The sequence below is a fragment of the Astatotilapia calliptera genome, chromosome 12 (genome assembly GCF_964374335.1).
Source record: "Astatotilapia calliptera chromosome 12, fAstCal68.1, whole genome shotgun sequence".
In the NCBI taxonomy this organism is placed as follows: domain Eukaryota; kingdom Metazoa; phylum Chordata; class Actinopteri; order Cichliformes; family Cichlidae; genus Astatotilapia; species Astatotilapia calliptera.
In genome coordinates, this window is record NC_137433.1 from 1,950,947 (window position 1) to 1,977,056 (window position 26,110).

A 26,110-nucleotide genomic window follows, 5' to 3' on the forward strand; every position below is an offset into this window, starting at 1 on the left:
TCTCTGATCCGAAGGGTCTGGGGCACCTCTCAACCTCACGCACCTGCTCAGGCTCCTTCCCCACCAGAGAGGTGATGTTCCATGTCCTAATTGCCAGCCTTGGTAGCCAGGGATCTGTCCACCAGGGCCTCTGCCCTTGGCCACCACCCGGCCCACACTGCACCCAACCCCTACGGCGCATCCTGCGGGTGGTGGGCCTATTGGAAAGGTGGCCTATGTCCCTTATTTGGGCCACACCAGGCCAGGACCCATTGGCTAAGGCCCTGCCAGCAGGTGCTCTTCCTTGGGCACCCTCCCCAGGCCTGGCTCCAGGGGGGTACCCAGGTAATTCTATCTCGGGCAGAGTGAACTGTTCCCTTGATTGTGTGCACATAAGGGTCTAGTGAATCACCCTTTGTGTGGTTCCTCATCCAAGACCAATTTGCCATGGGAGAGACCCTACCGAGGGGCAAAAGCCCCCTATCGACATAGCCCGGGGGATTCCTGGGACACACAAACCCCTTCACCATGATAAGGTAGCGATTACTTCACTTCACTTCAAGACAAATCAAAAGATTAAAGGCATTACACCACACAATGTACTTAAAATAAATAAATAAAGGACCAACCATAGCAGGGATGGTTTGCTCTCCATCATGGATCACAGGGGCTATATGGCTACAGTGGCCCTGAGACTGCCACACTTCTAGGCCTCCACGCCAGGACTGGTGAGACTCCCTTCCATGTTGCAACACCAGTCTATCATACACGTCCAGATCCTGTGGCGCCACCAGTCTCCTCATCTCAGACAACATGGACAACTGGCAGAAAGAAGAAGACAAAACAAAAAAAATAAGATATGATTATAGTACAGTGAAGAAAGGATTATACAGACATGGAGTCAGGTGATGTGTAGCGATGTACCTTTGCATGTGTATTGAAAAGCTCAAACAGAGCCATGGTCAGAGACTCTACTCCTATATGTCCTTCTTGGTACTCCTGCAGGTAGTAGGCCATGGTTTGCCTCTCTGGATCTGTCAGCAACATGTAGGCCTGCTGTTCCAGTGACACCTGAGCACTGGGTGGGCCCACACCTCTGTATCCTGCTGGCTGGATGGAGCAATAGTTTGACAAGTGAAAAATGATGGAATCAAATATAGGAGAGATGAAACATGTTGTCATTGTGTCTAATACTACAAGGACTGTGACATGCAATGGAAATTCTTCATATACTGCTGAGTTATAAGAAATACTGTTTTCAGAGTGTCATCACCTTATTTGTCTTATTAGAAAAGAACAGAACAGACTGCGCAGGAAGCCAAGGTCATAACTCAGGCTCACTGAGAGAGAGAAAGAATGTGGATGTTTAGGTTTTAGGACGGGGGGGGCTGAAGCTATAAGAATGTGAGGAACGCTCAGACACTTCGAGATCAGGCGGACACCCTCCCGTGCTCCCGGATGGTTATTGCGCAAAAGTGTTGTATGGAATAATGAGAATTGTATGGAATAAAATGATTGTGGATTTATACACCGAGTGTTGTCCTTCCTTCAGCCCAAAGATGAAAGAATTGGGAGGTTTTAACAGAACAACACAGGTTGACCAAATGTGCTTATAAATAAACTGATTGATTGATAAGTTCAGTTCACCTCAATTCAAGTTGATTTGATTTATACAGCACAACAGTATACCAACATATGCCTCACAGGGGTTATTTTCCAAGGCTCTATAGATTGAAGGATTTGTTGTGACCAGTCATCAGTACTTGTCATGACCTAATATCTTTTAGATGATATTAGGTCATTATTAGGTCATAATTACAATGATTTCTTAACCTCCTAAGACCCAAACTCTTTCATGGCATTTTTAATTTCTCTTTGCTATTTGGGCTGATCTGGACCTGAAGAATATAAATAACAGAAATTACCAGATTATCTTATTTTTAAAAATGGGATTTCGATAATACAGTAGCAGTATAATATCAGGCCCTTGTAGAGCAAAATTTTGTATTTTGGTCTAGACAACCCAAATTGTGATGTCCACATATGTGGACGCCAGGTCCTAGGAGGTTAAAGAAGCACCCAATCATTGCTGGATTCTGCCTGCAATTATTGTCCTCCAAGGGCTGCTGACATGGAAGTGGTTTCTCAAAAGGCAAATATGGCAGAATACACAACAACACTATATTAGTGTCAGCTAGGGTTGCTGACAGAAGAATATGAAAGGAAGCAGATGATCTGCTTCCATCTCACCCTATCCAGAGCATCTTCTCTGTTACACCAACCCTCTACATATCCTCCTTTACTAGATCCATGAACCTCCTCTGACGTCTTTTTTCTTTTAATATTGACTGGCGACTCTATTTCCAAATTCCTTTGTCCAACATATCCACTTTCCTCCTCCTCCATGTCCAAATCATGTCAGTATGCTTCTCTAACTGTCTCCAAACCACTGAAACTGAGCTGTCCCTCCGATATGCTCATTTCTAATATAGTCAATACTGGAACTCTTGATCTTGAGATTAGCCACCTAAAACGTAACTCTTTGAAGGCCATTTATACCACTTATTTTTGTGTAAAGCTAACTGAGCCTTGCATAATATAATATAATATAATATAATATAATATAATATAATATAATATAATATAATATGGGCTGTCAAAGTTAACGCGATAACAATGTGTTAGTGCAAAAAAATGTTAACACCTTCTTTTTTTTTGACGTGGAATTAACGCACTCACACACCTGCGGTCTGTGACCTTTGGCACAGTTACCTTTTACCTGTGACCTTTGGCACGCCCAGTTTTTTTTTTGGAAATCAGGAAGCGACGCATGCAGCAGTTGTAGATGTGAGCAGAAATGGATAAAGAAAAAGGTCTTTTGAACAGCAAGTTCAATTTTAAAGCAATGCCATATGGTTGTCTTGACAAGACCAAAGTAATTTGTATTTACCGTTGATGTGAACTGTGTTATCACCGCAGTACGTCCAGTCTCAAATACCGCTTGCTAGCCAAGCACACAGCTAACGCAGAGAGCCCTCCTCCCTCTCGCCAAAGGCAGACCACGCTGGACAGCTTTCAAAGGAGACGTCTGGACAATTCTACAACTAACAAACTTTCAACAGCCACAGCAAAATGGGTGGCTACAGCTTGCAGGCCGATTAACATTGTGGAGGAGGAGGGGCTACTTGAAATAATTCGCATAGCATCCAACAAATCCACGCATGAATTGCCTTCAATAGCTACCACTGTAACCAAGATACACAACTTGTATGAAGATGAGAAAGTCGAGGAGGCTTTGGGGCAGACCAACACGGTTGCACTCACCGGAGGCCATTGGACTTCTCTAGATATTCACAGTTACCTTGGGGTAACAGCGCATTATTTTTCACCACAGAGGGAACTTCAGTTGCATGCTTTGACTGTTATGAAGATGGAGGAGAGGCACTTCACTGACACGTGCACTGAGCACTTTATGCAGCTAGCTAGACAGTGGGGAATTGAACATAAGGTCAGCACGCTGACCACTGACAGTGCACGCAACATGGTCGCAGCGGCAGGCAGCTGCCGTTTGAGCACATGCCTTGCATCACACACAGCCTCCATCGAGCCGTCACAGTTTCTCTACAGAACAGTCCATTTAACAGCACACTGACAAAATGCAGAAAGGTCAAAGGCCATTTCAAGCATAGCCCACCAAACGTACTGGAACTTGAAAAACAGCAAATTGCACATTTTCATAAGAAAGAGTCACTCAAGAGTCACACAAAGGCTCTAAACAGTACCCTGGAGATGATCAGGCATGTTTTCAAAAATCAAAAACCACTGAGAGATGCACTGGCACTACATCCAGCCAATGTTACAATGCCAACAGCAGCTGAGCTGGAGAAACCGAGGAAGCTGGACACTGTGCTGGAACAGGTAACTTATTAATACTTACTCTTACCACTTCTGACATAGGAAAGTGTGTGTGTGTGTGTGTGTGTGTGTGTGTGTGTGTGTGTGTGTGTGTGTGTGTGTGTGTGTGTGCGTGCGTGCGTGCGTGTGCGCGCGCGTGTGTATAAAGCGTTTTACCCTTATGTGAGTGAATGTAGCAAATTCTTAATGAAGTGTATTTCTCTATAACTGCAGGTATATAACTGAACTTTTGGGAGAAGTTTGTCTCCTGCTCAGTGGTGCTGCCAACTTTGTGTCACCTGTCGCGAGTGATGGAGGTCTCTGAGGATGACCCAGCTTAAGCTGGGCTACACTGTGCAATTTTTTCAGCCGCGTTATTCAGCTTCTGCTCAAACTGTACGATTGACTCGCAGAGGTTAGAAGTTCGTAGGTCACGATGCTCTGATGCAACCCGAGTGCTCACACTGTGCGTCCATAAAAATGAAGGTAATCTGTCGCTCGCTCTCCCTCTCAGTCTTTCACTCACACAGACACACCACCACCATCAACTTTGCTAAATTGCTAATGAAAAACATGATCAGGCAGCTGTGGTTGAGCAGCAATGTAAATCCAACTATTTTCACGGTTGTTGTGGTCGTGATAATTTTGTGAGGCCACATCGAAAAGGCTCGGATGAGCTTTCCAAAGTTCTACAAGTTGTGCCTCCATCGCTTGTGTCCAGATCACACGCTGCACTGCCGTGCTGCTCCGTCTTTTTCACCGACGTTTATGTGTTTACATGGTTAAACTCGAGGAGACCTTCAAAGCAAAAATGAAGAAGAGCAAGGAAAAAAGTAACATCGTACGGCTCAGGGTTGTGACAGCTCTGGATCCTCGGTTTAAGGATCTTAAGTGTCTAAGCATACCTCACAGGGCTGAGGTGTGACGCTTGATCAGCGCGTTGCCGAGGGAGAAGCAGAGGCCTGCACAGCCTGAACAACCAGCAACATATAAAGGAATAAAGGCTCACTTTTCTTTAAAGTTTAGCTCCACCTTGTTCGTCTGCATTTGGGTACGCACAACACAACCTCCACACAGTCTACCATGGCAGATCATGACAGTACAAACTGACCAGAATGGAGCCAGCAGACTCTGCATGGAATCTGCAGCATGCGGTTTCAGACGTTTGTCTCTGTGAGGGCCTTCACACGTCCAAACTGGGAGTGCTGCAGCTGTTCCTTTGTTTTCTCTTTCACTGGCAACAAGTCCCGAGGTCTCCAGCTCTCTGGCCCTGCAGGAGGGGTGCGTGGCAGGAGAATAAGGATTGTGTGGCTGAATTCTGCGGGCTTACTCTGCTGCAGTGCTTCACTCTCTTATCAGATGTTTCTTTGTCTCAGTAATTGTAATGTTCTAATTGTGACAATTGTGATTTGGCTAAATATAGATTATATCAGTAATTTGCTTATAATTCAAAAATTGATTTTGGGGAAATTGTAATTTTAACAAATCTAATCTATATGCAGACAGACTTCAGGTCGAAGTCACTGAGATTTGAACTTTTCAGTATCTGCACCCTGATTGACTTCCTCTCTGCATTCACAAGAATTTCAGAAAACTCGGCCTCTGACTTTGAGATTGAGGTAAATGAGAGTCAAACTTATCCAAGATTTTTAGTAGATATAATTATGGTACCAATTTGAATCTCCTTGAGTTACTGCGTTCACAATGTAGGTGTCCACCCCAACAGCCTTTTACGGCTGAGGGGTAAAAATCGAATAGGTGATGAAAACAAAGATAATTAGCGTGATGATCAGTGTCATTTCCTATTAGATGAAGTCATACAAGTGACCGATATCTACCATAAGTCACGACTTAGCACTACATACAGTTCGCGTGAGGATGGTGCAAGACGCTTATGTTAAGTATGGATCTAGGAACATGAGAATATGAAGACAGTGGTGAAGTGTGCAGAAAGAGGGACAGATGGGTTTGAGGTGTGGGTAGGATTACACCATCAGCTCTGAGCCCTGTCTTGTTTGCAACGGTGATGGGCAGACCGACAGTTAAGGTCAGGTTGGAGTCTCCATGCACTGTGATGTTTCCAGACGACATTGTGATCTGTGACGAGAGTAGGGAGGAGTACTGGAGGTATAAAATGAAGATAAGAGGAATGAAAGTCTGTGGACAGATTACATGTGTGTGGATAGAGGGAGACAGAAAGGTGAGGATGGAAGGAGTATTCAAAGCAATGGACAATACACAAGAAAGGTGAAGTGGCAGGTTAGAGTGGAAGTTCATGGTTTCAGTGAAGGAAGACAGAAAAGGGTGAGATGGAGGAAGATGATCCACTGTGGCAACCTCTAAAGGATGCAACTAAAAGAAGTACTGATCATATCTCGCTTGGTAAAATATGTTGTGCCAATATTATTTCAAGGGTGTGACAACCTATACAAACCTAAGAGTAAAGAATAGTTTTCTTGGGTAAAAGTTAAATGTCAGGGCCTTCTATGGCTGTTTATTTTAGTTGGACCGTGCCGTACACTTCGTGATGTGCTAATACAAGATCAAATTGAACCCACATAAACCATTTTAAACAAAGAAACTCCAAACATGTCTTACATACACTAATTTTAAGTGGTTTTTTTAACTTATAAATTGTAACTTAAACCTCACTGGGAGGCAGTGCAGATGCTTTAACAATGACATGAGATGAGAAAATGTATGAATGGATTAAAATGTTGTAACAGCATTTTGAACAGATTGAGGGATTTGCAGCTCCTACAGACAGACAATATGAAAATAATGCCCTGATTTCCTCCTAGTTGGATTAAAGTAATGCACTAAGTTCACTATTTGAGATCATGCTCTTGAGTTTAGCAATATTTCTTAAATGAAAAAATCAAAAGCTGGCTGGAACTTGAAGTCAAGGACTGATCGAAAGAAAGAAAGAAATGGTTTTAAAACTACTCATAATGTGACTTAACTGGATAATGTACACTGAAAATAACGAGGGACCCTAGGGGGGCCGCAGATGCTGTGGAGGAAGCACACTTGGAGGCAGGGATTCTCTTCACCCAATGTGCCATTTATTTACAAAAAAACCCAAGCTGGGGGTACGAACAACAAAAACGAAACTTGTACAACCAAACTTAAAGCAGGTCCAAACGCTAGGCTCATGCCTAGTGGGATGCTACCCAGCCTTTAGTCTTACAGCACCACCTTGAACTCAGCATTAACTCTGCTTTTAAAGCTTAAACCCCTCCCCAAGAACAAGCCATGCAAGGCCTTCCTCTCTTTCTCACACTACACCACAAATCCTGCCAATGATTCACTTCCTTATAAACATTGAATCAGGTACTGAATCAGTGACATACTGAATGAAGCTTTGTCCCTGATCATGTGAATCTGGCTAGATGAACCAGACCACAGTGCTTCTGAAGTGGTGTGATGTTTTTTTGACACATGCACCGGAGCTTCAGGTTCAAATGGACCAGCACTAGCAACATGAAACAGAGAAACCTCCAAACATTTTGGTAATACTGATAATCTAACAGTAAATGGTTTTGAATACATGGGCCCACTGCATAACTATTTCATGGTATGAAACTTAGGAGCATTTTATTTCACTTCCTTAGGACATAAAACAAACTAATGAAGGAATGGTCCACATCAGCATTAGGCTCACATTCATAACTAAAACAACTCTATGAGGATGGTGAGGAGTCTGCATATCGACAGGAAGTTGAGCGGCTGGTACTCTGGTGCAGTCAGCACAACCTGGAGCTGAACATGCTTAAGACTGTAGAGATGACAGTGGACTTCAGGAGACATCCCTCAACACTGCCCCCTCTCAAAATATATCAGACAGCCCTGTGTCGACTGTGGAGATCTTCAGGTTCCTGGGTACCACCATCTCCCAGGACCTCAGAAAGACCCAGCAGAGGATGTACTTCCTGAGACAACTGGGGAGGTACAGTCTTCCACAGGAGCTGCTGATCCAGCTCTACACTGCAGTCATTGAGTCTGTCCTGTGCTCCTCCATCACAGTCTGGTATGGAGCAGCCAGTGAACAGGACAGGAGCAGACTGCAGTGGACTGTACGGGCAGCAGAAAAGAATATAGGCGCCCCCCTGCCCTCCATCCAGGACCTGCACCTCTCAAGAACCAGCCAATAAATTCGATTCTGATTCTGCATCTGGAGCTCATTGAGCCTTGGTCCCTCTAGGACACTGTTATTGAGTATGGGGGGACTCCCTCTATGCTGCTCCCGACTAGTTGTTGTCCCCCCTCCCATGGGACTTGGGCACTTGGTGGCTCTGTGGGTTAGCTGACTTGGACCTCTTCATTGTGCAATGGGGGCTCTGCCAGGTGTCAGGAAGTGAAGGAATTTCTAAAGAGTTCCTGAAGAATGGATGAAATGACTTGTTTGAAATCGAGTGACGGTTAGACGCAGCCATATTGGCAATGGCAAAGCAGCTCCAGTTAATACAGTAGGGACTCAGTTTCAGTGAGTGAAGCACACTGCTTCACACCACTAAACTGTGAGATGATAATATAATCAATAACATGTTCTGGAAAGATGAGCCTGAGATCAAACTTCCTGATGAGGCCAGTGAACAGAACAGCAAGACTGTTCCAACAAACCCTGGTTGGTGTGTCCAGGAAGTTCCAGCAAAATCTTCGACTGTCACACTCAACTCGGGATGAATCAGAGCTTCAATTATGAAATTATACAAGCTCAGTTGTATTTGTTCTATTTGGCTTGGCTTTATTCTGCAGTTTGTTTGTTTTTAATTTAAGACAGGTTTTCTACAGTTCATGTTCATTTAACCACTTTTGCAGTAAAATACTTTTACAGATTCATAAATGAGTGAAACAAAAGACCTTAGAGAATATGAAAAACATTGTTGTGATCTTTCTACTTCTGGCTGGGACATCTTGAAATTTCGGTAGCATTTCCAGTGTGCCGTTTTCCTTGTTTGGATGGAGAAATAGGATGTATGCGTACGCAATGCTTCAGTGAAGCAGTGTACAATTTCAGGTAGACCGTGTTTACAATAGGCAGTAATGCAAAGCTGCCATTCTTACCTTTCCTAATACAGGTGTAGCTCTGGCTGAAGACGGTCTGATAGAAAGAACACAACAAACAACAAACAATGCTTAGCATATTTAAAAAGTAAACACACAAATGATTAGTTATGCTTATAATTGGACTGAGACCAACACAGTCAACTTGTTAAAAACCACAACGTCAACAACATCATCATGAAGTGACGAGCTGAGAGTCTCCGTAATCTTCTTCTCTGTCGTGACGATGCACTTCCTCATGTTTTCCCATGAAGAACTATAGTGAGAGCTCAGGTTGGTTTGTGGTTTGGGTTACATGCACTTCCATATGTTAACCACATATGAACTAAAAATGTCTCGTCACATCTATTACCACCCCAAATTCATAAAAATTGGAACACTGTGGAAAATGTAAATATGCAATGATTTGCAAATCTAACCCCATCAGAACATGTAACACACGTTTTTAAATGTTTTTACACATAATGTTCAAACTGTGACATATTACTATTGCATGAAAAGTATTAGCCATTGGTACAAAAAAGCCCAATTAATCAAGTTAATTGGGTAAAAAGTCCCCACAATCACCTCCACACTTCTGCCTTTTCTTCTTTCTAGCTGCGTGCACCCTGTTCCTGTGTCTTCAGCCATCAGCAGCACAGTTTCCATCTGACTGATCTGTTAGGAAATCTCACCTCATGTCTGATTTGGCAAAGATTTTATACTGGATACATACAAATGTTGTGTGTATCCAGTTTTGTAGGGTTACATGACTTTGCCACAGTCGTGTAAACCTGGGCCTGGCATTAGGAGTATGGTTTGTGGCACCGCCATAGCTGGAATATATACTTTCAAGGGTAAATCAACCTTTCCATTTCTCAAGGCTCATTCATGATTTTTAACATTGTATAGATTTTACAGTAGTTACCTGCTGGAAGCAGGTTGTGATGTTACTAATATTAGGCATTACAGTGAATAACAGCTTAAGAAGTTAGTTGTCAGTTTAAATGGCGATAGTGTAGAGCAGCGGTCTCCAACCTTTTTTGCGCCACAGACCGGTTTATGCCCGACAATATTTTCAAGGACCGGCCTTTAAGGTGTTGCGGATAAATACAACAAAATAAAACTAGTACCGGTACCGAAAAAAAGAAGATTTATTCATAACACACGTGAAAAGACCCAGGAAAACCGAGTAAACGATAAAAACGATAACAAAATAACGCTGACAACCGATAAAACCCCTGAAAACCAGACATTTCACACCTGAGCCTCAACTCTCGCGGCCCGGCACCAAACGACTCACCGACCAGTACCGGTCCGAGGCCCAGGGGTTGGGGACCGCTGGTGTAGAAGCTTCAAGGTGGAGGGGCATTAAGTCCTATGATAAGGTGGGTAATGAGGACCACGTGAGACAAAATAATATGCAGTATCTCAGCCAGGGTTGCCTTCATGGTCACTACAACAACATTAGGCTGGGTTGGGACCAGTGAAGGGAGAATTAAGTGTAAACTACGCTTTCTCCTCATCAGTTTGAACAAATCAGACAGACGCACATTCTCATATAAAACTTTGTATTCTGCTAAGCAGGGTACTCGCTTGACTGCAGCTGTTTTACAGCATGTGGTTTTCTGAACAAACGGGATCCACGTACATGATGCTTTATAATCAGTCAAGGCCTTGTAAATAAATGTATCAACAGAAGAAGTGTTTTGGCTGCTGCTTCCTCGAGGTGGATAAACAAACACGCTAACACAAACCAGCGCTCAGTACAATTAAAAGGAACTATTCAGATGATGAAATAAGAACAAACTGGTTATCAATTAAAAACACTCTAATTCCACACAGGGACAAGTATTCACATTTCTAATAATCATTCTCAATCGCTCTCATATACTTACCTTGTACAACAGTTACTGGAACTGCCACTACCATGGATGCCACTGCTGATAGTGGTGTTGGGGACAGAACTGGGGTTAGCAGGCGCACTGGACTCAATTATTCCCCGACCGCTGATACATTTGGGCTCATCCACCACTGTGCATGCGTGAGGTAGACGGGCAACATCCCTCACGTTCATCAGCAAGTTGTACCCTGTTTTTAGGATATGAACCGCCTCATCGTGGGAGATGGTCACAAAGCTCTGACCGTTGACTTCCAATATCTGATCACCCACCTGCAACAGAGAACTCTGGTTATGCACTACATGCTTATCTATGTCTCATAACACCTTCTGTACATAGTTCCTACACGCCTGCATCTGGGAAGTATTCACAGCGCTTCACCTGTTCCACATTTTGTCATTTTACAACCCAAAATAAATGTAATTCATTTTTCACCTCAAATTTTCTACACACAACATAATGTGTGTAACATTTTTGCCATAATTACAAAGTGAAGAAATTTGCCTGAAATTCTTGCAAATTTCTTCAAAAAACAAAAGGCATGTAGAGAAGCATTCACAGACGTCCATAAATGGAACAAAGCTGGGACCCTCAGGAGTCTTCATAGAGGTGGCCATCTGCCCACCTGTCAGTAAAAGGTTTGGCAAAAGGCATCTGAAACAAAGTTCTCTGTTCTTCATCATCATCACCTTCATTTATAAAGCACTTTAAAACAACCACAGCTGACACAAAGTGCTGTACATAGGAACTATATAATAAAAGTACATAAGATATAAATAATGTTGGCCCTGCGACAGACTGGCGACCTGTCCAGGATGTACCCCGCCCCTCGCCCTATGACAGCTGGGATAGGCTCCAGACCCTGAAAAGGATAAGCGGAAGCGAATAGATGGATGGAAGATATAAATAAAAGCAAAAGAAAAGAAAAAGTAAAATAATTAATTAAATAACTAATTTCATTACAAGAGAAACTAAGTCTCACTGAGGTTAAAAGCCAACAAATAAAAATGGGTTTTAAGACGCGATTTAAAAGTGGAGAGGGCTCTCTAACGTGCACGCGCAAATTATTCCATCATTTAGGACCCACGATAGTATAGGCCTAGTGGGTACTTTGCTAGTACAAACTAACACAATGAATATATTTTATAGAATAGAATAAACAAGGGGAAATTTGTGTGTAACAGCAGCAAAAACAAAACACAACACATGTATGTACCACCATGTGGACATCGCTGTGTGATTCTGACTATTTTTTCAATTCAATTCAGTTTTATTTACACAGCACCAAATCACAACAACAGTCGCCTCAAGGCGCTTTATATTGTAAGGTCGACCCTACAATAATACATACAGAGAAAACCCAACAATCATATGACCCCCTCTGAGGGGAAGAAGACAGGATCAAAGACATGCTGTGGAAGAGAGCCACAGTGTGTCTCTGATTAATAATAAGAAATGATTCAGCGCAGAGAGGACTCTATCTATGGGCGAATTTCGATCCCCGGGCTCTCTGTCCTGATTCCTTGGGCAAGACACTTCACCCTACCGCCTACTGGTGTTGGTCAGAGGGGCCGATAGCGCGATATGGCAGCCTGGCTTCTGTCAGTCTGCCCCAGGGCAGCTGTGGCTACAACTGTAGCTCCCTCCACCAGTGTGTGAATGTGAGAGTGAATGAATAGTGGCATTGTAAAGCGCTATATAAATCCAATCCATTATTATTATTATTATTAACACATAGTGAGTGAAGAAGAAACACCCAGTGCATCATGGGAATCCCCCAGCAGCCTACACCTATTGCAGCATAACTAAGGGAGGATTCAGGGTCACCTGGTCCAGCCCTAACTATATGCTTTAGCAAAAAGGAAAGTTTGAAGCCTGATCTTAGGAACAACAAGTCAGCCTGGAGTGTGAGAGTGAAGTGCTCTAATGGGGTGATATGGTGCTATAAGGTCAGCAAGATCCTGATAATAATGAATTACAGTCTATTATAGAAGTAATGGCAGATTTTTTTTACTCATGTCAAGCAAAAATATCTTGTATTAAGTGAAAAAATCTGCCAATGGAACAAGTGAAAATTCTCCAGATCCAAGATGCACCGTCTAAAAACAAGCTCATATATGTCAGTGAAATGTTACTATGTAGCTGACTCTGTCTTATTTTAAGTGTGGTGAGATATGTTTGACTAGAAATTAGAGAAATATACTTGGTAAGATTTTGAGTTTTTGCAGTGAGGCAGAAGAAAGAACAAACAACAAGAACAAATACAGGCCTGCGGCCTACTACTGCCACCCTCACTGCTGATGAGGCCCACAAGCCCACACTAAGGCAACAACAACCCCAAACTGCAGCACGGAGCGTCACACCACAGGACCTCCCCTCCCTGGACAGCAGTGCAAGGACAAAGAGACAGACAACCCACACCACACAGTTCTCCCCTAACCTACATAACATATGAGGGCTGAGCAGGTGCAGCCTGAGAGAGAGCAGCACCCACACACTCCCACAGCCTCACAGGATGGAACAGTAAAATGATCCCGAGCCTGTATAACTGGGAACATACTTCACTGCATGACAGAGTTAGAAAAGCCACATCAGCTTCCCTGCAGCTGAGTGTTGGACATCCTGAACCAACACTCATGTCAGTTACATCCCACTTGGTGTCGTGTCCTGTGGACTGTTTTGAGTCCAGTGAGAGACACATTTCTGGGAACTTAGCAGAGCTGCTGCTCAAAATGGCAGAGTGGGCTGAGGAAAACAGTGCAGTGGTACTGACAATGCAGCTAACACGATACCTTAAGCAACAAACATCCTGCGTTACTTGTACATCCTTCATCTTTTTGTAAGAGACGTTCTGACGGTGATGAAGCCCACTGTGGGAGCACAGCAGTCACAGGGGAACGACACATGGGCATGCCTCAGTCACTCAAACAGGAGTGTATTACAAGCAGGAACTCAACGTTTCATATTCTCAAACATGGATCCACTCATCTCTGCGCTGGCTGTTATGAATGCACTGATGATCTTTGGGAGACACTGCAGCCATGCACTGTTTGGAGCCATTTGAACACAGCAGTGCAGACAGGTGTACAAATGTTTTATTATTGTTATTATTGCATCATTGCTATGAAAGGCAGAGCAGACATGAGTGGAAATAAGTTTTAAGAGAATATAACAACAACCACCATGCTTGACCCAAGAAAGGGGAAAAAACGCGACCTTTAATGAAAACAGAGCAGCTGATGAAAGTTTTCTGAGAATAACTGCAGCAACAGTAAAATACAGCCAGCCAACTCCACTGCCAGGAGGAGAGGAGGCAACAGAGGAGCAAGAGGAGTCACAAGCTTCTAATGTTTGGAGGTTCAACTGGAGACACTAAGAGAAGGAATCCCTCAGCTGATGCAACGCGTGAGGAGCTTCTATTCCACTGACCCGCTGAGCCCAAGGCTACAATCCATCCACGTCTTACACTGACATGAAGACTGTGCGTGGTATCAGTCCCCTCTGTTTTATCTCCTTTAAAACAGAGAAGAACCACGATTAACCCCTCAAAGCTGAGGCGCACGGCTTTTCTTAATGCCAATCGTCACTAAAAGCTAAATCTGTTACCTGCTGTTTTATTTGTTTTACAGATTTAAATGCATATTTTGTAATGTGATTCTGTTTTACTGTAAATAGTTAAAAGCGTATAAATATTAAAGATACAATCAGAGACTGAATCTTTTGTCACTTTGAGATGGGTCTTTGTTTTGTACTATTTCTTTTTCCCAGCACTCTGTTCCATGTTTAGTGTCATAACTCATAGAAATAATAACATTCGTTATAATATGTGGTTTGTACATTAGTCGTTTATTTTATACAAACATTTACTTAAATCCATCCCATCCATCCATCCATCCATCCATCCATCCATCCATCCATCCATCCATCCATCCATCCATCCATCTTCATCCGCTTTGTCCGGGGCCGGGTCGCGGGGGTAGCAGCCTAAGCAAAGAGGCCCAGACCTCCCTCTCCCCAGCCGCCTCCTCCAGCTTATCCGGGGGAATACCAAGGCGTTCCCAGGCCAGCCGAGAGATATAATCTCTCCAGCGTGTCCTGGGTCTGCCCCGGGGCCTCCTCCCGGTGGGACATGCCTGGAACACCTCACCCAGGAGGCGCCCAGGAGGCATCCTTGTCAGATGCCCGAACCACCTCAGCTGGCTCCTTTCGATGTGGAGCAGCAGCTGCTCTACTCTGAGCCCCTCCCGGATGGCCGAACTTCTCACCCTATCTCTAAGGGAGAGGCCAGCCACCCTTCGGAGGAAGCTCATTTCTGCCGCTTGTATCTGCGATCTCGTTCTTTCGGTCACTACCCACAGCTCGTGGCCATAGGTGAGGGTAGGGACGTAGATCGACCGGTAAATTGAGAGCTTCTCTTTTACACTCAGCTCCCTCTTCACCACGACGGACCGGTGCAGCGTCCGCATTACTGCAGCTGCAGCCCCAATCCGTCTGTCGATCTCCGGCTCCCTTCTCCCATCACTCGCGAACAAGACCCCGAGATACTTGAACTCCTCCACTTGGGGCAGGAACTCATCCCCGACCCGGAGTGGGCACTCCACCCTTTTCCGGCTGAGAACCATGGCCTCAGATTTGGAGGTGCTGATCCTCATTCCCGCTGCTTCACACTCGGCCGCAAACAGTTCCAGTGCGAGCTGGAGGCCCTCACCCGATGAAGCCAACAGAACCACATCATCCGCAAAAATCAGAGATGAGATTCTGAGGCCACCAAAGCGAAAGCCCTCCGCCACTTGACTGCGCCTAGAAATCCTGTCCATAAAACGTTACAGAGAAGCACTGTGTGACTGTCCAACAGTTGCTAATGGTTTGAATTTACACCTAATATTCACTGAGTGATGTTAGGCACCCACAGTGACATGTACACTGTGTCTGTACTGGAAGCGAAACAAAACAAATACCAACAACAGCTTTGCAACATGTACTTCTGTCCATATACTGCCAGTAGTTTATAGTACAACAGTCAGTTATTCTGTGTATCCACAAACACAATCAGACCTCCTGCAGGACAAAGGGTGAAGATGAAGTCACGGCATTAGATGCTGAGTTTGAGCAAAGAGACTAGAAAACTTTATGTTTCATTATTCTGATGCAAATTTGAAATTATAAAAACTGTTCATTTATTTAACAATACAAATACTTACATTTTGAATTGTCTTTTAATATTTCTTTTCCAGGGTTAGAAAAGTGACTCTAACTGAATGAATTTAACCCTTGTGTGGTGTTTTTGTTACTCAGCCGGTGTTCATGGGTCTGGTGGACCCGCTACAGTTTTGGCTTTCCAATTAACACTATCAAACAATTTTATGTTAAATTACTCAACAGATGTTTACTTCATCCCAATTACGAGCCATGAGAACAGAAAACATGGTTAATTTTTCCCTTCACCTTTGTTCGATCACATTTATGAATTAATGTGCTTCTCATTTTTTTAATAAAATGTTAGAAAAAATAAAATAAAATCAGTTATAATCAAGTGTAAATATCTTTATACCATATTTTGCAGGTTTTGATGGTATATACTGCCTAAAGGGGCAGCGGCCTCCACTTGGCATGGGTCTCACAGACCACCATACAAGGGTTAAGTAGATTTCTATCACTTTCTAATGCATATGTAAAATAACGAACAGGCGACACAATCGGTCACACATGTAAATACACATATACACACATATAAATGAGCCAGGTCCTTTCATATGGAGCTGTGATGACGACTCTGCTAGTCTGAAAACCACAAGTTTAAACAGTATCTGAGGCTACGCTGCCTCTGGTGGCCACTAGCTGTATATGCCATGTGATCCAGTTCACTAGCCAAGCCTCCATCTTATTAACTGCAAAAACAATTTCTGACAGGGACGAAGGATGGATGCACAAAGAGGAGGAAGGAAAGGTTATCGATTGATTGATTGATTGATTGATTGATTGATTGATTGATTGATTGATTGATTATACTTTATTCATCCTGAGGGAAATTGGGTTAAGGCTGCCAGCTGTGCCAGCGCCATAATCCAGCCTCTTGGTCCAGCTGCTGATCCCACTATAACTGCAGGATCACGCAGTCGGCTGCTGCGTGACCAGCACAGCAGACACACACAGATCCACACACACTAGCAGCTTATTACACAATCAATGAATCACTGCAGAGTATCAATGAATGAGCCTTATCTCGACAGTGAGGACGGAGCTTCTTCATACCTTTATCAACATCTTCTCTGTTGTTGTGGCTTTAACACTTTTTTTCATAGTGTGTAAAGTATGCCAGTCCCAAAAATAGCTCTTTATCTCTCTGTTAAAGTAGTGCAGCAATATCTCCCACCATGCTTCTTTGAAAAGTTTTAAATTTGGCTTTTTCTCTTGTTTTTAGCTGTCCCAATTATTTCAACACGTAATCTAGAATGCTGCTTTATTTTTATCTCCAAGTCAGACGTGGTGTGACAACATCAAGAAAGCCATGTTGTTCACAGGCAGGAAGCAGTTTCTGTTCTCCTCCCCTCAGGCAGGTTGAAAAGGCCTGAGTCAGAAGACTGACCTGAAAGCACACAGCGACCTGGAACATATATATAAAAATAAAATTCCCATCTCGCCCCTGCGGGCGGTTTATCCTTCAAGCTCGGGCCCTCTACCAGAGGCCTGGGAGCTTGAGGGTCCTGCGCAGTATCTTAGCTGTTCCCAGGACTGCGCTCTTCAGGACAGAGATCTCCGCTGTTATTCCCGGGATCTGCTGGAGCCACTCGCCTAGCTTGGGAGTCACCGCACCTAGTGCTCCGATTACCATGGGGACCACCGTTACCTTCACCCTCCACATCCTCTCGAGCTCTTCTCTGAGCCCTTGGTATTTCTCCAGCTTCTCGTGTTCCTTCTTCCTGATATTGCTGTCATTCGGAACCGCTACATCGATCACTACGGCCGTCTTCTTCTGTTTGTCTACCACCACTATGTCCGGTTGGTTAGCCACCACCATTTTGTCCGTCTGTATCTGGAAGTCCCACAGGATCTTAGCTCGGTCATTCTCCACCACCCTTGGGGGCGTCTCCCATTTTGCCAGTCTGGTCCTGCAGTCTCGGCTGACTGCTTGGTCTGCCAGTAGCTGGTGTTTTGCGCCTCTGGTATTCTTGGCTCCCCCTTGCCGTAGCATTTATGTTGTACCTCGTCAATCTCTAGCTGTGAGAGCAGTCCCTTCTTTCGAATGTTGGAACACTGAGCTACTAGTTGTTTCGCCGTCATTGTGGATGTTGGGTATCGAAGAATCCATAGGTCCCTCATCCTATTCATGTAGCCCCTTCCGCCGGGGTTACTTGCGTAGTAGCATTCCAACAATGCCCTGTTTTCGTCTCTTGCCCACCGATGCCTTCTTGTTCCAGTAGCCCACTTCTTGTCACGGTGCCCTGGTTCCTCAACACCTGACGCGGACCTTGTTGATCCGGGCGACGTCCGAGCCGGCATGCCTTCATACTTATCTGTCTCGCTTGCTTAGCATAGGGGGTCTAGCCTTAGGACCCTTACTGGATACAGACGCCCCAGGCAGGAATCGAACGCCTGGGGCGTGTATATATATATATGTGTGTGTGTGTGTGTGTGTGTGTGTGTGTGTGTGTGTGTGTGTGTGTGTGTGTGATATTTAGTGTATAATTTCTAAGGAGTAGAAGGTGGAGTAGAAAGAGTAGGTAAGGAAAGGGGCAGACGGCTTGCTGCTTTAACTACCAACAAATTACGGCACATTTCTGTAGCTCACATATTTGAAGATAAAGGACCTGAATCTCAGGAGCGGGACCACGCCTCCAAACATGCTCCTTTCGGTTCTCATCTATACATGTTCCCCCAGTTCTACAAGCTCCTCAAATGAGGACGCGGGCCCAGCAGTGAATGAACAGTTACCACTAACATAACATTCAGAGATGATACTGATCCCACTGCTTACAGAGGGAGTTTACAGACACCATCTTACTGCATCACATTCACTAAACTCTTTCACAGATGTTTGTAAAGCAGACTGAAAGGCTCGGCGCTTGATTTTTATATACCTGCAGTAGTGGGAGTGCAGTGTGGGTTTGTATTGTGTTGTGGTGTAATACAGCAATGCTCTGAAGGACAGATGAGACAGGCTACCTTTAGTCCACCAATGTCTGCAGCAGATCCAGGGTCCACTCCAGTAATGTATATGCCCAGTCCATACTCAGCACCACCCCTGATCATTAGACCCAGAGATCGACCTCCTTCCATGTTCAGGTTCACCTTTAGGAAAGACAGGGTATTCAGATCAATCTGTGTTGTTAGTAAACAAAGACTTACAGAAGAAAAGTTTGGAGGCAGAATAGTCAGAATAATAAACAGAGTTTAAAGAAACGTTCTTTCCTTGGAATCAACACATGAACAGCTGTGGTCTGCCTTTATGAGCCGTGGCCATCAAAGCTGAATGGAGGACTCAAAGGCAGACAAAGCCCAAACAGTAATCGCAGAGTTAAGATCTTTATTTGGCTAAAAGTAAGGATTTGTTCACTGGACTGATGGGAACCAGGCATGTTGTATAGAGTGCTTTGAGTACTCCGGGAGAGTAGAAAAGCGCTATAAAAGAATCAGTCCAATTATCATTTACCATGGATTCTGTTTCTGATTGGTAAGAGTTATTCACACCAGTGGCCTGCGAGAGGTCATCCTGCAGGGCGATCCTCATGCTGTTGTTCCTTGCACAAGGACGGTTTAGGTTCTGTAGGGTTCAGGTATCACCTCATACTAGGAGTAGGGACACTGACCCTAACCAAGCACGAAAAAAAGAGTCAGAAAAGAGAAAGGTGGGTAAAGTGTCAGTGGCTGCAACCTGCTAAACTATTTCAGGTTTTGAGGTTGTATCACTGTTGCCTCTGTAGTGCACCTGTTGTTAATTTCATTAACTCCAAAGCAGCTGAAACTGGTGAACAGTTCCCTCTGCTACTGATCTGACTGGGTCACTATCCTGGAAGTTTAATTCACTTCATGCTTTACTTTGATTAAAAAGTGTTCTTTTGTTTTAGCAAAAATATATATAGCACCAATTCACAGCAGTCACCTCCAAGCACGTAATGTTGTACAGACTCTGCAATATTAGAAACAACAACTTTCCCACCCATCATTTCAATACAAGCTAAAACTATATTAAATAATTCAGATGACATTATCTTTCCTCCATTTTGCCCCCTGCTGGTGAGATACCTGATTTACTGGCAGTGGATAGTTTGAGTGCTTAGGTAGAAAAGCTTTATTTAAATGCCAGTCCATTCATCTTTCACACTTGTTACAATGTTTAAACCAGTAATCATTCAATCAAAACATCATTTATAGATTTCATATATGTGCAACATGATGCAGCAATGGGTCTCTATTTGAATTCCACAGGCCACACATACACACACACACACACACACACACACACACACACACACACACACACACACACACTAGCCTACCCGCTGTATGCCCTCAGCCAATCACAGGTAGGTAAGTGAGATAGTTGTGACAACATTTGGAGCCTTGCAGTCCATTAATGATTCATTCAGGAATTGAAATGCTGCACTGTGAGAGAATCTCTGATTTAACTAAGTAGCAACTGTGAACACATTAACGTTAACGACACAATAACCAAATTAACTTGTAATACATTACAACCCATCCATTAGAAAATGCTGTTGTTGTTGTTTTTTTTTAACTAGTTGATCTCATTTCAGTCAGTTAACCAAAGTGGATTTAAACATTATTTCTGGAAAGACACTGATCTGAATATCCTTCCATCAGAGAAGCAGAAGCTCTGAAACTCAGTGACCTGAGGTGGACAAACAGCCCTTGGTCTGCATACTCATCTGTGTCTACTCTAATAGCAAACTATTCACTGAGTGAACTGTCTTGTCTATGTATTAGATTTTGTTTTCATTCGGTGTTCAGATTACAATGGTTGGGCATATAGTAAGTGATCAGTTTATTCTGCAAACCAATATAATTTTAGAGACCATGAAGACCACCCAATTCAACAGTCTGCCACTAAGGAAGGGAGACCATGCAAGCTGACACAAGATAAAAAGTGGGGTTATAGTAGAGATGGACCAATCTGATATACAGTATCGGTATCAAACATAAAAAAGTGGTATGGTGCCATCTCTAGTATAAAGGCTGAACAGGTCAAATTGAACATCAAAACTTGTGACAAAAAGCTCACAGCCACACTGCACTGCTGTGCTTTGTGCTACTACTAATACTGCTGCTGGAGGGCAAAAGATTACTCCTTAAAGACGCCAATACTGGACAGTCTGTAGTACTACAGGACAAAAAGAGTTGCTTTTTTCTTTTTTTACACCCGTGTTGATCCAAAACTATTTGAGTCATCTATCCATGGAGGAAAAATGAAGATGGGAAGAGAAACTTTTGAGATTTGTGACTGATATTTTGCCCCAGCAACTTTATTTAAGAATATCAACGTGTTGATTTGAATTACTTACATAGTAATTGTGAAGGTAGGGCTGTGCGATATGACCAAAATCTCATATCCTGATATAAATCACAACAATGTAACATTTCCTGTAAATTCTGTGAATCTCGGGCAGCTCGACTTGCCTGAAGTGTTTCCAGCTCTGCATCCTTCACCCGGAGTCGAGCGTTTTAACAGATGCATGAAACTATACATTTTTAGACATAAGCCGTATTTATTACACAGCGTGCTGCGGGGAAAAGCCTGTTCTAACGTTTGAGTCTAAGGTTTATTTTTTAGCACCTGGCGGCTCTTTTTTACTCTTATTTACTTCTCATCCGTAAATAATCTTTCACGTGATTCAGTTTATTTTGAAAAGTCTTGATGCACGTGCAATCATCCAGGAAAGTAAATCTCCAAAAGTTGATTCTGTTCTTCTGGACGTAGCGTTTTGTGGGAGAAACGTTTCGTCACTCATCCAAGTGACTATTTTGAAAAGTCTCAACAGGATCTTGAGCTTTATTGTGAAAGGTTTATGTGGAACATAAACAAGCGGACACGCGATGGTGTTACCGTCGTTGTTGCTAACGACAACGCATAAAAACAGGCGCTTGTCTGTCCGTAGTGTGGTTATATTAAATATAAGAGAAAGAGTTAACTTTAAGAAATGAATATAACCACTACAGTGACATCAGAACCATGAACAAATATTGCCGTAAACAGTTTATTTTGCGACACCACGAAACAAACGATAGCGTAAAATGAAACGACAGACGTTTTTATATCGTCATCCGATATATATCGTTATATCGAACAGCCCTATGTGAAGGTGATTTCTATTCATCCTCACTGATTTAAACCAAAGAAAACTGAATGACAGATACTCTCTGAAAGGTTTGAATTCTACTGATGCCTCTTACATCACCGAGAGTCCATTTCCAGTGTTTGCCCAATGCAGTGCAGCTTTTTCATCACACTGGTATGAGTTGGTGTTTGGGCGGTGATTCGCTTCTGTGGCAGGTGCACTCTTGCACTTCGTGAGGACACTGCGTGCACTCACTCATGAGGACGGAGCAAAATGATCACAAACAGCTCTTCTACTGTCTTTCACCATGATGGTGTTAAAAGCTCCATCCAGCATTTTATTTTTCTGTGGTCTCTGCATTTCTTGTATTCACGAATAATTCCCATTGTGGAGAATGTAATAGTCCAGGATCCTTCCAGACTCCAACCGAAGGCCTTTTCTAGGGTCTTCATCAAAAGGAAACAGACCATAATCTGAAACCTGTCCATTTTGAGCTGGTCTCTGATGATCAGTAGGACTGTAGACAGCCTGCTGTCAAAGCAACTTTCTTGACAAATTTTCTTGCCAGGCGATATGGACCTCCACCTTATCCATCCATCCACCTCCAGTTATCCTTTTCAGGGTGGCACTGGGGGCACTGGAGCCTATCCCAGCTGACTTAGAGCTAGACCTTATAGCTGAGAAAAATCCAGCCTTGGATATCTACTGTAATAAATGTAATATTGCAGGATAAATACAGTTGGTGACAGTACAGGTTGTTCTTACACATATTACCAGGATGAGTAACTTGACTGTGAAAACACTCACCTGATGAGTTTACTTTGTGCTCTCAATACATCTTTAGATTTGTTTTGAATTCAGACACGAGATCGTCTTTCACTCTCTGCTGCAGGCTGGATGCTTTAAAATAGCAACATTTGAACTTTGTGACTCTGTGGCTCCAATGTAAGACTTTGAATATCATGTAATCCAAGGTTAGTCCAAGTATGTACATCTTTACTCATAGTATGAAGTGAACAACATAAAGTAATTTATTTCTCCTTTCATTTATTACGTTTTCTTATATTTATACTGATTGAGGAACTTTTGGATAATTTGTCTATACGTAGTTGATTTTCAATGCTGCCATCACCCACATGTTGCCTGCATGTGTGTAGACCTGAAGACACTGCATGACGGCAGAGACCAGAGTTCTGAAAGATTCAGTTTAAAGACTTTCAAACATGAATGTCTGTTTTCCCCGAGAAAGCATCTTCAACAATGGTGTTCTCTATAAGTGAGAGCTTTGACAAACATTTAACATCTTTCAGTAATTTCACTGGTTTTCTTTCCAGACTTTGCACATAATTACACTCATATAAAAGTGACATCCTCTCAAATTTGGTCTACTATGGGAACAGCAAATGACAATGTAGAGTTACAATGCAAAGTAACAGGATTGATTTTTTGGTGAGTCATTTTGAGCAAACCTTTTCTTTGCCAGCAGTCACTGGATGAAAGACCTGTGCTGGGTGATTTTATTTTAGGATGAGTCTGTCTTTCAAAATGTCGGCAGCAAAGGTCATGAGGACCTTAGAGGAATATACTGCAGCCCCAAGCTGCTGCTGTCAGACGCAGGAGGAGGACCACTGCAAAAACCTGGTAATAAATCCTTGATGATAAATAGTTCTGGATCTGACAGCTGCTTTAAAAGAACTCTCGCAACATCTTTGTTTCCAGTGACAACAGTCTCAAGTGTTTGTATACTTCAATCTGCTGGTCCTCCATATTTCACCACCAATACACAATTCCACTTTGTTCTTACCGTTCGCTCTTCCATCCTGTGCCCGTGCCTTTGACTGTCTTCCTGGCTATCAGGTGGCGGGGAGACACTCCGGCCCTGCGGGTCCACCCAGCTGTACAGATTATTGGTGATGTAGCCGCCAGGAGTCGGTCCCATGGAGCACACAGACATGTTCAGCGTCTTGCATCCTTTTAGCACCTGTATTCCAAGGACAGTGACGTTGCAGATTCCATTAACGTGCAACAGCAGACTTTATACCCTCACATGTGTGTTATTTCATGTTATTTTGACGCTCAATAAACAGCGACCCTGAATGTAATATTTTATTGCAGAGAAGTTTGGCCTCTGATTAATCAGGGCTCCGTATGCTCTTATTTCACCCGTCCAATTCCACTAGTCACCGGAAAAATACATTTTAAGGAATTTGACATCTCTGAAAACATTTGGAGTCAAGTAAGACGAAAGAAAATTGATAATTGACTAATCAGCTATTTGATTTGTATGTAAACAATGCCATACTGTTAGCTTTTTGTTGTTTGTTTGTTTTACTGTAGATTACGCAAAAAGTGGCAGATAGAGGACAAATGAGACCTTGAAGCATCAGTTGAAGAAGTTCAGACTGTTCAAGATGAGCTTTTGTTTGGTGACATTAAAACACACCGACAACTGACAGGAGCTGAGACCAGAGACGGAGAAAAATGGATCCAAAAAATGGATTTAAATGTTCATTTTTATAAGACCTACAAGAAGTTCAAACTCCATGGGCAAGAACACAGTTTGTATAACTGAACAACACATTTGCAAACAGGGCAAGCTTCTCATACACAGTGTGCAGGTGAAAGACACAATAACATGATGCTGTTTGAATATTTCAACAGCGCTTGGTCTGATGGAGGTTAAACTATGTATATGTTTGAACAGGAAACGGGACAAGACCAAATATGGAAGCAAAAACATTAAAGAACAAAACATGCATGTACATGAAGGACAAATAATGGCTTTTATGGCCAGTTTTCCTTGTTTTAACACTCTGTTTATCTTCACTACAATGAAATCTTTTGTATTTTCTGAGTCATGTATTTTCAGTGGCTGAGCACCAACAACACAAATACAGACAAAAGTTTGCATTATTACTATTTTATTCAATATATTTTTGCTACTTTTTGCTACTGTGGACCCTACACAACTAAAAACTGTATACATGGGACTACATGTCTACATGAACTTAATGTTACCAATGAACTCTCTTAACAGGAAGAACCAGGCAGCCATCTGCTCTGACTGATGGAGGTGAGGAGACGTAGACAGCGGAGATTCATAATAGAGATTTACAATAGCTAATGATTCCATTCAAAGTGATATATAAACATGAAGGGGTGAGTGAAGGAGAAACACTGGGAAGCAACTGTTGTTGTGATTTGGAAACATAAACATTACAAAACAAACCATCATAAACAATATAACTTTATATAAAACTGAGCTGAATTCAAAGTCCCCTGCAGCTCCAAACTACTGTGCACTTTTTATGTTTCTTCTGCCTTTTCGTTGCATCCTCCTGCAACGCACTGATCACTTTCAGTCATCAGGAACTAACAGGCATCGTCCTTTGCCTGAACCTAGACTTTACTTCAGATTGGACCGACCGGGCGCTCCATTTGTTATTTCAGCAAGTGATGCAAACAGTGCAGGGAGAGGAAACAAGAGCAAGGATGAAGAGCTGTCTATCCAATCCAGCGGCGAAACCAAACCAGGCCATGTCCATTCAGCGCAGGCGATTTTATCTACCTCATGAGCTAACACTAACCATAGTTACCATTGTTTACATTCGTCCGAATGCTAACGTTAGCACCCAACCACTTCCAACTTATTATAAGTGAACAGCAGAGAGGGACCTGTTGGGCGTCCATGTTGTTGCTGGGAACTTTAATAAGCCATGTTTGAAATCTGTACTCCCCAAATTCCACCAGCATGTTTAAGTGTCCCCAGTGGGGACAGGACACTGGACTGTGTGTACAGTAGCATCAGTGCAACATCCCTCTGCCACTGTGGACAATCTTACAACCTCTCTCCACTCCTCATCCCTGCCTCCACCCCCTCAAGAAACAAACCCCTACAAGCAAATTAAAACATGACCAGATGATGCTCCAGCTACAGGACTGGTTTGAGCTGACAGGTCCATCTTTGAACATCTTGACCTGGAGACTTTCACTCAG

The 26,110-nt window shown here is 43.1% G+C and overlaps 1 protein-coding gene and 1 pseudogene across 3 annotated transcripts in view; one reads left to right on the forward strand and one right to left on the reverse strand.

Moving 5' to 3' along the window:
- The window catches only part of LOC113033322 (whirlin-like), a 61,930-nt gene that overhangs the window by 11,975 nt on the left and 23,845 nt on the right, over nt 1-26,110 (reverse strand). For all 3 annotated transcript variants that reach the window (XM_026187010.2, XM_080309095.1, XM_080309094.1), the window contains exons 2-7: nt 23,919-24,095; nt 18,984-19,109; nt 10,818-11,092; nt 8,941-8,977; nt 904-1,089; nt 609-800 (exon numbers count right to left, since the gene is read on the reverse strand). In XM_026187010.2, coding sequence (XP_026042795.2) covers nt 609-800; nt 904-1,089; nt 8,941-8,977; nt 10,818-11,092; nt 18,984-19,109; nt 23,919-24,095 — 993 coding nt within the window. The remainder of the gene's footprint in view (nt 1-608; nt 801-903; nt 1,090-8,940; nt 8,978-10,817; nt 11,093-18,983; nt 19,110-23,918; nt 24,096-26,110) is intronic.
- On the forward strand, nt 2,263-4,299 carry LOC145432334 (uncharacterized; annotated as a pseudogene).